Raw genomic sequence first — 15,980 nt, forward strand, 5'->3', positions numbered from 1 at the left:
TCTTCAGAGTAGTTGAGTAAACACTCCATGATGGCCCGGTATGGGTATGTGGCACTGCTTTGACTGATTAGCCGTTCCCCCAAAGTCACATCCACTTGGGAGAAGATGGTGGCCACTGGGTAATTAATGAGACTCACTTTGGCATCGTTTGCAATATCAGTACCATCTCTTTTGGTCACTTTTAGACGCAAATGCACCAAGGTGTTGTTGAGGTCCAGATATTTGTCACCGTGACCTGGTATGAAAAACTCTATGGGACCGTTGTCTGTAATGGCAGAGAGTGGGGCTATCTCCACATAACTGGACCTCTCTACTGAATGTTGGGTTAATAAGGGGGCCGTGAAAAGATCGAGCTCTGTCTTTATAGCTTCAGAGGACATGCGGTGTAAAAGAGCCATGGTGCTTGTTCTTTTAGAAAGTACTTCCGAGTATTCTTTTTACCGTTTTTGGTCCAGACCTCCTCACTTTACCACGTCTTTGACTAACTGAGTTTATTTTAACCGTTAACCTCTGTTTTTTAGGCGCAAGCCTGCGCCTTATACCCAGAGGTCTCTTTTTTGGTCTTCGAGACAACATCATCAACACTGAGCCTTCTTGACGCTCGACATCTGGTGACGCCCTTCTGGTCATAGCATTGGCTACAACCTCACTTACTATATTTTTTTGCTGGTAATTTTAAATGCGGTTTGGCTATGCTGAGGCCTCTCTTCATAAACGGTAAAACCATCCTAAAGAGGTTACGAAATATACCTCCTATCCCCGAACCATACATAGTGGGGGAACCATAATAGCCGGGTAACCCATTACCCACTTGATCAACATAGTATGAGACATACCGGTTCGGGTCGAGATGTCGGTGTTCCATAACCCTTTGTAATTTAGATGTATTATGTATATAAAATATATAATACTAATATTATATATGTAGAGAGGTTTTGGTGGGTCTAAAGTGGATTTTTACAATCGTTTTACCATAAGTAAATTCTATGTTTTCGTTCTGATCCGTTTTAAGCTCAAAAAGAATGTTTTCAATTTATTCTTGCTTACAGGTACGTAGTGTGGCATGTCGTAGGTGACAGTGACTTTGTCCCCATCCTTTCCGTCTATATGTACCGTTCTCAGGAGTAGCACACAGCTGTCTCCGACCCTTTGATAGGATATGATGTCGGTATACACAAATATGTTGTAAAATCCTGCATGTATATCCGCGGGGAATGGGAATAATTTATCTTTCACATACGTCCATTTATTGGGACCCATCCCCAACATGTATGCTAAATTACCGTCGGTCTTTATCCCCCCGAAGTATCTCCTGAGATTTGTACACGTTTATGTATAGGGTTGTACATCAGGAATATTTCCATACTGTTCTGCGATAGGCGTTCATTCAGCTCGGAGACGATCCTGTCGACGGTTCTATAGAACCCTTTTTTAACCTTAATAAGTTTCGCAGGTTCCGATAAATTTTTGCAATAAAAATCACGGTCCTTATCTTTGATATTATACCAGCTATGGGGGTATGTAATCTCGCTGAGACCTACTTCCCAGGCCTCTGGTAACTCTATAGGCTTTGGAAAATTGGTTGTATAATTCGAACTCTGATTATTACAATATATATGTGCGGACGCATTACTGGGGAGAGTCAGGTAGAAGCCGCTGTGTTCCATTATGCACTCCGGTGTACAAACGAATGATGATGTATTTTATCATGCATGGGGGTTTAAATTAACCCCCGATGCCTCCACCACATCCTGCTCTAATACCCAACTATTGAACTTTTGTGGCCAGTTTTTCCAGCGGACCAGCACCCATTTTTGAGCCTTTTCTCTCTTTTGATCTAGAATCTCCTCCTCCTGTCTTCTTACAGGCTTATGTAGAGTGTGCGCATCCTGCTCTGAGAGCCACTCATTCACTTTAGCTCGCTTAACCGGCTACCTGTTTCTTCGGCTTTAGCTCTCTGTAAACGTTCCTTGCCCCCATAAGACCCAGGATTAGAGGGATTATAATAAATGTTTTGCAACATCTTCTCTGCCATCATTCTTGCCTCTCTGAGGTACAATAACGTTAATGAGCCACTTTCAAATAACGACAGCATTTCATTTTAATTTTGGGGATTTTTATTTTCAAGAAAACATTATGTATTACGTATACAGACAATTCAGAATTAATTGCAGGATACATGTCCCCGTTTTCTCAATGATCGCATCATGCAAAACCCTGTATATTTGGTTTAGATTAACAAGTTTGTTTACATTTACATTTAAGTCATTTGGCAGACGCTCTTATCCAGAGTGACTTACAAATTGGTGAATTCACCTTATGACATCCAGTGGAACAGCCACTTTACAATAGTGCATCTAAATCATTTAAGGGGGGGGTGAGAAGGATTACTTTATCCTATCCTAGGTATTCCTTAAAGAGGTGGGGTTTCTGGTGTCTCCGGAAGGTGGTGATTGACTCCGCTGTCCTGGCGTCGTGAGGGAGTTTGTTCCACCATTGGGGGGCCAGAGCAGCGAACAGTTTTGACTGGGCTGAGCGGGAACTGTACTTCCTCAGTGGTAGGGAGGCGAGCAGGCCAGAGGTGGATGAACGCAGTGCCCTTGTTTGGGTGTAGGGCCTGATCAGAGGCTGGAGGTACTGCGGTGCCGATCCCCTCACAGCTCCGTAGGCAAGCACCATGGTCTTGTAGCGGATGCGAGCTTCACCTGGAAGCCAGTGGAGAGAGCGGAGGAGCGGGGTGACGTGAGAGAACTTGGGAAGGTTGAACACCAGACGGGCTGCGGCGTTCTGGATGAGTTGTAGGGGTTTAATGGCACAGGCAGGGAGCCCAGCCAACAGCGAGTTGCAGTAATCCAGACGGGAGATGACAAGTGCCTGGATTAGGACCTGCGCCGCTTCCTGTGTGAGGCAGGGTCGTACTCTGCGGATGTTGTAGAGCATGAACCTACAGGAACGGGCCACCGCCTTGATGTTAGTTGAGAACGACAGGGTGTTATCCATGATCACGCCAAGGTTCTTAGCACTCTGGGAGGAGGACACAATGGAGTTGTCAACCGTGATGGCGAGATCATGGAACGGGCAGTCCTTCCCCGGGAGGAAGAGCAGCTCCGTCTTGCCGAGGTTCAGCTTGAGGTGGTGATCCGTCATCCACACTGATATGTCTGCCAGACATGCAGAGATGCGATTCGCCACCTGGTCATCAGAAGGGGGAAAGGAGAAGATTAATTGTGTGTCGTCTGCATAGCAATGATAGGAGAGACCATGTGAGGTTATGACAGAGCCAAGTGACTTGGTGTATAGCGAGAATAGGAGAGGGCCTAGAACAGAGCCCTGGGGGACACCAGTGGTGAGAGCGCATGGTGAGGAGACAGATTCTCGCCACGCCACCTGGTAGGAGCGACCTGTCAGGTAGGACGCAATCCAAGCAAATTTTTACAACAAGCGTATTTTTACAACACACACATACGCTATAAAAGTATATAAACAACAAATATGATACATGTTACAATTAAATGGTGTTTCAAACAAATAAAGTAAAATCTTAGACAAGGTTGTTTCTAGTTCTTCAGAATCAACACCAAGACCTGTTCTTCCAAAGCATATCCGGGTAGACTTGAAGCACTCAGGGCCTGTTCAATTTGACACAGCGCGAGTCTTATTTTAGGCCATTCTCTCATCCTTAGCGCTGGAGAAAAACTCTCGGGTTCTGCCCTATAAAAGGGTTTGGACAAGCTGTCTGTGAATATCTTAACCGTAGATTCCTCAGGTTGGAATATGTATGACACATGCCCCTCACTTGTACACAAAAATCCTTTAAAACATTCTGGAGCCTCACGCAAAACATCCTCCAGGCTTTTGTCATTGGATTCATGACATGAGCTGCAGAGCACCCCGGGAATTGGCCTAGGAGACATATTTTCTATGTTTAATATTCTGGCCTTTATTTTTAAAAATCGCAGGCCTTGTTCTGGATATTTATAATGCATATGCCACAGACAATACCCAGGACATTCCTGCTTCATCAGATAACAACCACAAGGGTAATAAAACTGGGGTGGGGGATGTACACGTTCCAAAAGTTCAAACACTCAACCCCCCAGTTCAACCAGGCCCCTAGACATCAATCACCATGACTACTTCAAAGGATGCAATATAGATATAAAATAACACACACCCTCTAACACGTGACCACAGGAACAGGATGGCCTGGCCGGAGGCCCATATTTGGACATGTGTACGTCATCATGACACAGTGTCATAAATCAATTACTTTGACGCGTGCCGTCTACTTTATTCTCTCTCTTGTTCTCATCTTGCCTACCTGGTTAAAAAATAAAGGTGAAATTTAAAAAAAAAAGAAGAATAATCTATTTCCCCTCCATGTCCTGCGTGTCCTTGATGTCCAACTTGTCATCTGATACATCACAGTAATTGGGTTGTGGAAAATGCACATCTATATCTGACTAAGGTTTAAAGGGAGGCTATTAGTCTGGTAGGATTGCTGAACATGGATGAACTCAAACAAAACAATCTGTTTTAACCTAAAGGCTGTGATACACAAGTCATATTCTTTTATTGATTTACTGAGCTTGAAGCTGTCCACTGGACAATGTAAGCACTTTCTGCAAGGCCATGACTACAGAGTTCTGTATGAAGACAGGTCCAATGGCCTTTTAATCAATTCACTGGGCTACACATTGGCGTGGTTGTCTAAAATTATAAACACATTGAGTTGAGAATTTCAGACTACCACAAGTATGAGGTCTTTTTCCTGGCCATCGTGTGAATAAAGGAGGATTCCATGATTGGTTTGGCTGGGTCGAGGAACGTTCACCGTCGGGGTGGTCAGCAGCTTCAAACAGAGTGACTCATATGAGTGGGCACTTCCTCTACACAAGGACATTACTACTTCCCTCTGCCATTAGAAAATACCAAATCAATGGCTAATGTCTGTGTGACTCAAGTGTACCACAAGGTGACTGTAGAGGGTTCTTGCTTTTCAGATTGTTGACTATATGGACATGGAAGAATTGACAACGCAAATCGATAGCTCCTGATACAAACTCTAATGAAATCAAGCTTACTTCTATTCCCTGAAAGTACGAGAAAATAACACTTCATGTTTTAATCATCGACATTATAGTGCATCTAAACAACTTCCTTGCTTTGGACTGAATTGATAACCTTGTCTCAAGAAGGGGGATCCTCTATTCTATCGCGTCATTGATGATCATCAGGGTGGGGGAGGAGGAAGAGGTGGGGGAATGTATGTTCATAACTCACACTGTTGTGCTGTAAATCTGTGGGTGCACCACATGTATAGTCCTCCCAGCCCATTCCCAGTGTTGATATATGGTCTTGTGATGCTGAGTCGAGCAGGTCTTCAGATATGTGCAATGCTGAGACCAGGGCCGTATTGTGATGGCCTGACTCGCCCCATATTAAAAGCCACATCCCATGGCTATGATGCAGTGTGAGGGGTCCACCGTCACCATGGGTATGCCATACTGTACCTGTACAGCGTGAGCAATGCAGGTGTGACTTTCAACAATTACCCAAAGAAATGTTAGTATGCCAAAACCTGAAATGATTCCAAAACAAGAGCGAGATGGGGCCATGAAAGCGAAGTCCTGCTTAATTGCCCAGACAGAAAGTAAACAACGTTTTTGAAGAATAGAGGTACGTAGGAGGCAAGTTATTCCAATCAGTCCATTAAAATGACACCCCGCCAGGCGTCCCTCTGAGGAGGAAACTGTCTGTGGTTGAGTTTACTGAAGCCTTGAAGAGTAACTGAAAGACAAGCACTTATTTTCCTGACTTGAAGTTGTTGGTCGATAGTCACTTATCACATTTGTTGTGTATTGCTTGAGGTAGAATAACTTTCTCGAGCATTGACAGGGATTGTAGGGGAATACTCTCAAAGAAACACAAACTTTTATGGATGACATGCAGTTTTGTACTGCAAGCCCAAATGTGTGAATATAATTATTTAAATGTTGTCTCATCACTTATGTGCATATGACTGGTTTAAAATCAGTATCCTAGTCAATTAAGAAGAGTTTGTGTAGATTCAACAACATATTTTCTCTCCCAGACGCCTGCAAGCCAATTTCAAAACAGTACACTTTTTCAAAGCAAATATGGAACGTGTTATGCAGATCACAGGAACACACCATAGACACATCGTTCTTGCAAAAAACTGTCTACCAATCTATTATGCATTCAGAACGAACTGACAAAAAGCTTCAGAGCGTAACGTCAGCTAACCATAGTGGGCTTAGTCAGCAAACTCAGCCAGATATAATTTCCAACCACAGTTTGAATTGAAAATGCAGGTTTTTGGATCTCCCAATACAGGCCAAGTGTTTCAAGAGGCCGGCAGCAACGTCCCTTGGCTGCATGTGCAGTGGAAACAGATGGGAAGGGGCGTTCAGTGGCAAAACGCAGTGATTATGGTCACACGGTGGTGACTTACGGGAAAATGTTCCTCATAGCAACACAAGTCCCCATAGCTCACATTTGGATTGTTCTTTAGAAAGTTCCTCACCTAAAAAGTTATGAATTTACTATAGGTCTACACATTTCAGATCAGATCTATAAATGCCCATATGATGCAGTCATTACAGGATAATCTATTTAACATATTCATTATTGCAATGTATTTCAGCGCTATACTTCCTTTTCTATATTTGTCAAATATGGCTAATATTCCACCTCAACTACAAAACATTAACATGGTTTCGCAAATTACTGTAAATGGAGCCTCTTTGAGCTTAGCTTTTAGCACATTTACAGTGTTAGCGCTGCCGCAATAACATAACATAACATAACATAATAGCACACAGCCAAGACAACGCATGAGTGACTTCGGGACAAGTTTCTGAATCTCCTTGAGTGGCCCAGCCAGAGCCTGGACTTGAACCTGATCTAACATCTCTGGAGAGACCTTAAAATAGCTGTGCAGCGACGTCCCCCCCATCCAACCTGACAGAGCTTGAGAGGATCTATTGAGAAGAATGGGAGAAACTTCCCAAATACAGTTGTGCCAATCTTGTAGCATCATTCCCAAGAAGACTCAAGGCTGTAATCGCTGTCAAAGGTTCTGCCTAAGGTGCTTCAACAAAGTACTGAGTGAAGGGTCTGAATATTTATCTAACTGTGATTGTTCATATATTTTTTTTTATACATTTGCAAAAAAATCTAATAACCTGGTTTTGCTTTGTCATTATGAGGTATTGTGTATAGATTGATTAGGGGGAAAAAATATTTAATAAATTTTAGTATAATGCTGCAAAATATAGGAAGGCTAAATAGTTAACATGATCTGCTCTAATTGGTTCAAGAATATTCAATTCAAGAAGATCTGCATGCATATTCCCATAAAACTGATTGAGATATTGTGTGTAGATTGTTTCACAGCCCCTCCTCTTCAGTGCAGGGGTGATTCCTCCTGCAGGCAGAGGAGGGTTGTTAGTGATTGGAGTCACCTGGGCTTCAGGGCATTTAAATGGCTTCACTCATCACTCTTGTCTCTCTCTCTCTCTCTCTCTCTGCTCCTCCAGGTATGATCCTGTTTTGTTTGTTCCTTTGTAGTTTTGCATAGTTTTCACTCAGTCATTCACACACACAGATTCAGGCATCCCTGCACTTTACATACAGCTTACATTATGATACTTTCACACCTCATTCCCTTTTCTTTGTTTAAAGTTTATAGTTTCGGTTTACAATAAAGAACCTTTTTGATTGGCCTATACCTGTTGTTCGCGTCCCCTCATTTTTGCCACAGGCTATGAGCCGGCCTGTGACAATTGATTAGGGGGAAAAAAACTATTTAATACATTTTAGTATAAGGCTGAAAAATATAGGAAGGCTATATAGTTTACACGATCTGCTCTAATTTTTTCAAGAATATTTAATTCAAGAAGATCTACATACATATTCCCATGAAACTGATTGAGATCAAATGATTGGCATGTAGACCTAGTTTGGACATTTCACTGGTAAAACATGTTAGGTATATGCCTAACTTGGTGTTTGAGGGTACTAAAAATAGAAAATGTTTTTGAGACAATAGGCCTATACTTGGGCATAGCCAGATGTTGCAATTGAGGGGGGAGGGTGCTGCCATTCAGGCAGGCTACACTGTCCTGCGAATGTCCTGTAAAATCATCCTCTTGTCCCGCATTTGAGTATTTCAAATGTGGTCACCATAACAACCCAATGTGCACAAATGTCAGTTCAGCATTTCATTTTGATTTACATTTGGTTGAGTTGTCAACTAACATGAATTCAACAACAACAATTTCACAATCATTATATTTAAGGTAAAAGTTGTGAAAGAAAAGACAACATTTATATTGATGACTTTTTTCAAATCCAATCAGTTTTCCATGTGGGTTTAACATCATTAAATTGAATTTTTTTGGTTGAAATGCCAGTGGGAAGTCTGAAGCCAGCATTATCAATGGGCAGGGACTAACTGGAGAAAAGAACAGAGGAATGAGGATGCCAGCCCAGGGAATATAACACTGCTCTGTGTCCCAATGCAGAGGGTAAGAAAAATAAGACAATGCAATATTCTCTTTCAAATTAATTCAGGGTCTCTGCTCCAAGAGGATTTAATTTGGTCCTACATGCCTCCCTTACACTCACAATCTGTCCATTGTCCTCTCTGTCTCTCCCTCTATTTCTCTCCTTATTTCTCTCCTTTCCCTCCCTCTCCCCCGCTTCTCATTTCTCTCATTCTCTATCTTTCCCCATCCCTCACTGCTATCTCTCTCTCTCTATCTCGTTCTCTGTCCCTCTTGCCTTTGGTAGACTGGTTTTGGTTGTGAATGTGGCAGAGGGAGAGAGGGAGGCCTTGAACAGAATTCAAGGGCCCTGATTTGGAAGGAGAGCACAAGGACCTGCAGACACAAGAGATAAAACAGACAGTGAGAGCATATGAGAGCATACCTCTTCCCCCCTTGAGAGAGAGAATGGGAGGGAGGGAGAGAGAGGGGGAGGTACATTCACCTCCTTCAGTAATTCATAGGTAGAATAACCTCTATATATTGGTCTAGTTTCAGGTCAAACAAAAGATGGATGCAGAAAGACAATGTTTTCAGTCTGAATTCATTCATCCCTCTTGACCTTATTACATTTTGAATTGGAGCTGAAAAGATAATTGAGCCAGGTAATTTTGGGAACAGAGGCAGGCTAAATCTATGGCTCACTTCAGTACAATTGTCTATTCTTATTGTACTACAGTAAGAACTCACACATTATATGCAGAGCAAGCATTGCTTTTTCTGGTATCAGAAACAGCAATGTAAGAGACAAATGTGGGAAGTTCATTACTTTTTCTAGCTGGTTGCTAATCCTAACGTGGTCCCAGTAGCCCAAATGAGGATGGATAGTGAGGTGGGGGAGAATAAGTGATCTGCGTTCAGTCTATATCTGGGTCTAGTGGATACAAGGTCAATGGCATAGTCCACAGCGGGCAGGGAGATGGGGCAACATATCAGTTTACTGGTGCAGCAAATAGAGTCCTTACAGTGAAGACAGTGTTTGAAGAAAAGGAGGAGAGTTGAGGGGATACATAATAATACAATATGTACAATTCAAACAATATATTAATCTAGAACGTGTCAGACCTGCATTTCAAATACTATAACAAATATTTGAGTCAAATACTTTATTAGAAGCGATCTGCACAGGAATCGGCAACAGCAAGTGAAGAATGGCCCACCAGTCAAAGATCACTTAGGGTTGAGCAGGAGAGCAGTCATTCTCAAAGTACAAACCACCATCAGGGATCCTAACTACTGCTCAGGACTGGCAAGCTGACAGCAGGCCTGGAGGAGCAGCTAAAGTTCCCGCAGCACCTGGTCAAGACAGAAAAAAAAGGATTCCAATTTGGCTATCCCCATAAGAGAACCCTTTAAGGTTCCAGATAGCACCTTTGTTTCTAAGACTGTGGTCTCAGAGTCCACAAAGACCATCATTTTTCTGGAGCTGACTGTCTTTGGGAAGATCATCTGGAGGAGGTTTACGAGAGGGAGAGAGCCAAGTATGAGGGACAGGTCATTGACTGCCGGAAGCAGGGTTGGTAAGGTGAATGCCTATCAAGGTGGGCTGCAGCAGTTTTGCTTGATAATCCCACTATAGAGCCTATAGAGGGATTAGCATCAATGGAGCGAAGAGGAGGAGAGCCATCAGAAACACCATTGAGGCAGCTGAAAAAAACTCAAGATGGTTCTGGATCAAGAGAGGAGATCCATGGGGAGCAGCGTAACGCCAACAGGACACAAGTTGGGGTCTGATTAACCTTGACTGGATCGCCTGGGTGAGGGTGTCTGATGTTGAAAGACCCAAAACACCCTATGACGCCAGGTTACATCACTGATGATGTGTCCAGGGGCATAAAGGGATGTATTCATTCAATCAATAACAATGCAGTGTACCTCACTAACAGTTTGTATATCGGGGAATGTTCAATTTTGTTACCTTGCAGCCTTATTCTAAAATTGATGAAATACATTTTTTCCTCATCAATCTCCACAAAATACCCCATAAAGACAACGTGAAAAAAGGTTTTTAGCCATTTTTTCACATTTATTAAAAATAACAAACAGAAATACCTTGTTTACATAAGCAGTCAGACCCTTTGCTTTGAGACTCGAAATTGAGCTCTGGTGCATCCTGTTTCCATTGATCATCATTGAGATGTTTCTACAACTTGATTGGAGTCCACATGTGGTAAATTCAATTGATTGGACATGATTTGGAAAGGCACACACCTGTCAATACAAGGTTACACAGTTGACAGTGCATGCGTAACTGCTGTGAAATGGCTAGCTAGTTTGCGGGGTGCACGCTAATAGCTTTTCAACCGGTGACGTCACTCGCTCTGATACCTTGAAGTTGTTGTTCCCGTTGCTCTGCAAGGGCCGCAGCTTTTGTGGAGCGATGGGTAACGATGCTTCGAGGGTGGCTGTTGTCTATGTGTGCAGAGGGTCCCCGGTTTGAGCTCAGGTAGGGACGAGGAGAGGGACAGAAGCTATACTGTTACATTGATGGTGTTGACCCGGATCATTGGTTGCTGCGGAAAAGGAGGAGATCAAAAGGGTTTGAGTGTAACCAATGTGAAATGGCTAGCTAGTTTGCGGGGTGCACGCTATTAGCGTTTCAATCGGTGATGTCACTCGCTCTGAGACCTTGAAGTAGTTGTTCCGTTTGCTCTGCAAGGGCAGTGGCTTTTGTGACGAGATGGGTAACGATGATTCGTGGGTGTCAGTTGTTGATGTGTGCAGAGGGTCCCTGGTTCAGGGTGAGGAGAGGGACGGAAGCTAAACTGTTACACATGTCAGAGCAAAAACTAAGCCATGAGGTCGAAGGAATTGTTGTAGAGCTCAGAGACAGGATTGTGTCAAGGCACAGATCTGGGGAAGGGTTCCAAAACATTTCTGCACCATTGAAGGTCCCCCAAAACGCTGTGGCCACCATCATTCTTTAATGGAAGAAATGTGATTTTTCATTATATTTTTTTTTATACATTTGCAAAAAAAAAAAAATAACCTGGTTTTGCATTGTCATTATGGGGTATTGTGTGTAGACTGATTGTGTGTAGACTGAAAAAATGATTTAATAAGTTTTAGTATAAGGCTGTAAAATAAGAAAATGTGGAATAAGTGAAGGGGTCTGAACACTTTTCAAATGCACTATATATTATCTGGTTAATCTAGTTCCCTGACAAGAACTCGCCAGATGATCAGAATATATCATGGTATCAGAAATTGCTAACTGTCTATATTTTAGTTCCAAAAAATGACTTACTTACAGTGTTTTGCCTTTGTAGAGCTGTATGATTGTCCTAATGTTGGGATATGTAAAAACAAACACATTTAGTGGTTTTGTAAATAATAATGTCAAGTCAGTTAATTAAGAACAAATTCTTATTTACAATGACACCAACCACAACCAAACCCTAACCCGAAAGACGCTAGGTCAATTTTGTGCCACCCTCTGGGACTCCAAATCACGGCCGGTTGTGATGCAGCCTGGAATCAAACCAGGGTCTGTAATGAAGCCTCTAGCACTGAGATGCAGTGCCTTAGACCGGGAGCAGAGGACAACAACTAATGGTTAAATTAACCCATGTTTGGGTAATCCAATATTGGGTTATTCGTGCAACCCAACTGGCTGTGTCAAAATAACCCAGCATGTGATCTGTCCAAAGTTTATCCAGTTCGGGGTCATCAAATAACCCAAATTGGGTTGTTTTTAACCCAGCATTTTTTTGAGTTTACAAATTGGAGCTGGGAGCAGCTAAACTCAGGGACCTGGTTTTCATGAGTGCGCATAGCCCACTTTCCCAGAGGTCGGGTAGAAGAATAGAGAACGGGGAGAAGAGTGGCTGATAAAATGTAGGTCTGCACCCTTTTGAATTTGACGGTGTTTTGTATTGGCAGTATCAGCACGTGTGGGGAGGAGTAGGGGTTTGTCTTTATCAGTGAGACAGCGCCCCAGTTGGATAACTGTGAAAGACCGTGTAGCCGACTGCGCGCTCCTCAACCGCCACAGTTTGTACACACACATTCGGACACACACTGCCTGACACACACTGCCTGACACTCACGCGCACTCTCAGTGAAACCGTCTCCCCGGGACCAGCACGCACGCACAATCTCTCGTCTATCACAGCGCATCGCGCACCACTGCGGTAAGACGAGAAGGCAGGCAGCGAAGCCCTGACACTCACTTGTTTCAACACTCGGCATTCCAGGTAGTGCGTCTGCGACTCTCCGGAAAATAAGAGGACTTACCACCACCAATCGAGGAGGTATAAAACCACGAGGCTACTACCACTCAGAGACTAGCCATACTGCTCGTGAAAAGTTATTAATCGTCTTGATTTCCCCACCTTGGAAGTGAAACCTGCTGTTTGAAAGAGGATGAGACCGTTACTCGTATCCATCGTCCTCTGCTTGAGCGCTTCTGTCCCACATTTTGTGAAAGGTGAGTAGGGGAGAGCAATTACTGGTTATAGATGAGGATAGTCGAGAGAAAGTAGGCAAAGGTTTAAGACTGAATGGTTTGCTGTAAATCAAATGACATCAGCTAAAGCAGATTATCTGAGGCGATAATAAACATTTTACTTCCTATCAATATGTAATATTTTAATACGGAAGGGGACAAAATACTTTAAATACACGCTGCTTGTCATGTTATGCAAATGAGAAACACAGTAGACATATACAGTGAGTGTTAACTGAGTTATTTTGGGATTTGCCAGTAGTGTGTGGCATTTTATGGAGATGATAATACCGATTTTAACGAGTAAGCACACTAGCCTTCCCAATTGAAATACTGTGTCAACTATAGGCTAAGGCGTTCAAATTCTGTCTATATGACATTACTCTCCATGTTAGTCTACTGGGGTGGCTGGGACCTACATTTCTAACTAATAACAGGACTTCAGCTGTTTTTTTTCTAAATGTCTAACTAATAACAGGACTTCAGATGTTCTTTTTAGTCGCTTTATATCAAGTGCAACTACAAGACGACTCCGTAGCCTATACGAGCGCAATTGATGGATACAGCAGGATATGCCAGAGCCACATTCGATTTTAATCCAGTGGAGTAAAATTATTTAACATGTGGATTCTCTCGAAAGTTTAAAGATTGGCGAATATATTTGGTCTATATCATTTAAACGGGAACTATTAAACTCGTGTTTAATGAAATAGAAGTACACTAACGATATGTTCATAGTGCACATATGTCGTTCCCAAGGCCTAATCCTTTTGTTTAAGACTAAACTCTGTAGCATCATTTTATGCGTTGCGTTCCCACATATAATTAAGGCGACAGAGCCAGAAAATGACAAATGTCTCGAGCAGATCAAAATGTGGAAGCTATTAATTAAACAAAGAAGGATGGAAGGAGATGTAATCTTGCTCATCAATGTCAGAGAATGACAAACCGTTGCTTCTTCTTCCCATTATTACATTAGTTGCAATGCGGAACCCATATTACCCATGACATCATAAAACATCTCGAGGCAATTCCGCCTGGGATTCCATTGAACAGGCTACCAATAGGACTGTTGCATGTTAAACTCTGCTGAGAGGGGATTAGGCCAAAGATCCAAAGATTGTGGATACATGAAGATAGTTCACTCAAGACATTTACCATAAAAAATGCCAGTTCCGGTCTACCAAACTGGGTGTGTCTCCCTTAGACACCAATGCAATAGTGGCTGGGTCGTGCTGCTGCTCCAATTTCAACTGTTCTGCCTGTGGCTATGCCGGACGTGCTACTTTTCGACTGACATTTACTCCTGAGGTGCTGACCTGTTGCAGCCTTTACAACAACTGTGATTATTATTATTATTTGACCCTGCTGGTCATCTATGAACGTTTGAACATCTTGGCCATGTACTGTTATAATCTCCACCCGGCACAACCACAAGAGGACTGGACAGCCCTCAAAGCCTGGTGCCTCTCTAGGTTTCTTCCTAGGTTCCTGCCTTTCTAGGGAGTTTTTCTCTTTCTTCCACATCTACATTGCTTGCTGTTTGGGGTTTAGGCTGGGTTTCTGTATAGCACTTTGTGACATCGGCTGATGTAAGAAGGACTTTATAAATACATGTGATTGATTTGGTCTGGTCTACTTAGTTCATTGACTTTCATTGAACCATAAACAAATACAGAAAAAAATAACAGCCAGTGGGGTGTCTCTCTTCCTCTTCCGTCTCTGATTAGGCTAATGTTAATTGACTGCGGTTTGTAGAATGCAAATGACTAATCAACATTGAGAGATTATGATTGAGAAATCAACCGTTATCCTGCGCAATTATGGTGACCATAGAATATTTCATATTGCACAATGTTTTACACTGAGTCATTTTTACTTGATTGACCTGCCAATTACCCTTCTTTGATATGTTCAACTGTTAATGAAGAGCAGTAACGGATTTAGGTATAGGCGACATGTGCAGCCGCCCAGGGTGGCATCATGCCGGCGGCGGCACGGGTCACCGCACAAATTCATAATGGTGACATTTGCGCGATCGGTTTTCTATCGCTCATTTGCACGTCACCGTGTGGGACTGTGGGTCAATTAACCTTGTCGGAGTGGGCACCCTGATTCTAGTTTGTGAACTGGCTACTTCCTGGGAAGGTCTCCCATTCAGAAGTACTAGATGGGGAGGGGGCGGTGTAGGTTGACCACAGGTCTCCCCACTGGAAGCCCCAAGTAGGGGGAGAGGGGGAATCTATCAAATAGCACACCACTAACTTTGTACAGTACCAATGCAATTAGTAAAATCAGTCACACTATGACCAAATAAACCACAACTCATTCTTAAACTGTGAATATAAAGTTTCACATATTGTTGAATTTTTTTCTAGTTTGTGTGAAATCATTGAGAATAATATAAAACCAGTCTGCACACCACCAAGGTGAATTGGTTTACTCTTGACTCTTGGTTGACAATGTTGGGGATGGGTAATGTATTGATGCTCGAGTGCCAAATCAACAAATTTGTTTCTATTTGTCTTTGATACTACTTTTTGATATTTATGAGTCTTATTTTTGTATATATTTTTATATGTATATAGTTTTAAATGTTGTGAATATTTATTTGTGTTGTTCCAAATATCTGAATAAAAATACAGTTAGTGCATGTCACGTTGGCATAAATGATACGGGAGACAGGTGCAGGAATGCAAAATAGTTTTTTTTATTAAACCCAAATTGCGGCGTGCTGTGTAAAGGCACGGGGACAAAGACCAAACAAACACGTAATAAAACACAGGGTAGAAACCCAAAACAAAAGAGCGAGGAGTACCTTAAATAAATAACACATGGTACGAGACCCGTAATCATCTGCGCAATCCTCAATAACACGAAAGCCAAAACTCACAGCACAGGTACTCAGACGCACCAACAGACATTGTAACAATAATTGACCGCCCAATGGAAACCAAAGGGTA

At 42.5% G+C, this 15,980-nt stretch overlaps 1 protein-coding gene across 3 annotated transcripts in view; it reads left to right on the forward strand.

Moving 5' to 3' along the window:
- The first annotated feature begins 12,476 nt into the window (after positions 1–12,476).
- LOC135514386 (EGF-like repeat and discoidin I-like domain-containing protein 3) overlaps positions 12,477–15,980 on the forward strand; it is a 267,032-nt gene continuing 263,528 nt past the window's right edge. For all 3 annotated transcript variants that reach the window (XM_064937834.1, XM_064937835.1, XM_064937836.1), the window contains exon 1: positions 12,477–12,999. In XM_064937834.1, the coding sequence (XP_064793906.1) occupies positions 12,936–12,999 (64 nt within the window). In that variant the 5' untranslated portion in view covers positions 12,477–12,935. The remainder of the gene's footprint in view (positions 13,000–15,980) is intronic.

Source organism: Oncorhynchus masou, chromosome 25 (assembly GCF_036934945.1).
Source record: "Oncorhynchus masou masou isolate Uvic2021 chromosome 25, UVic_Omas_1.1, whole genome shotgun sequence".
Taxonomy (NCBI): domain Eukaryota; kingdom Metazoa; phylum Chordata; class Actinopteri; order Salmoniformes; family Salmonidae; genus Oncorhynchus; species Oncorhynchus masou.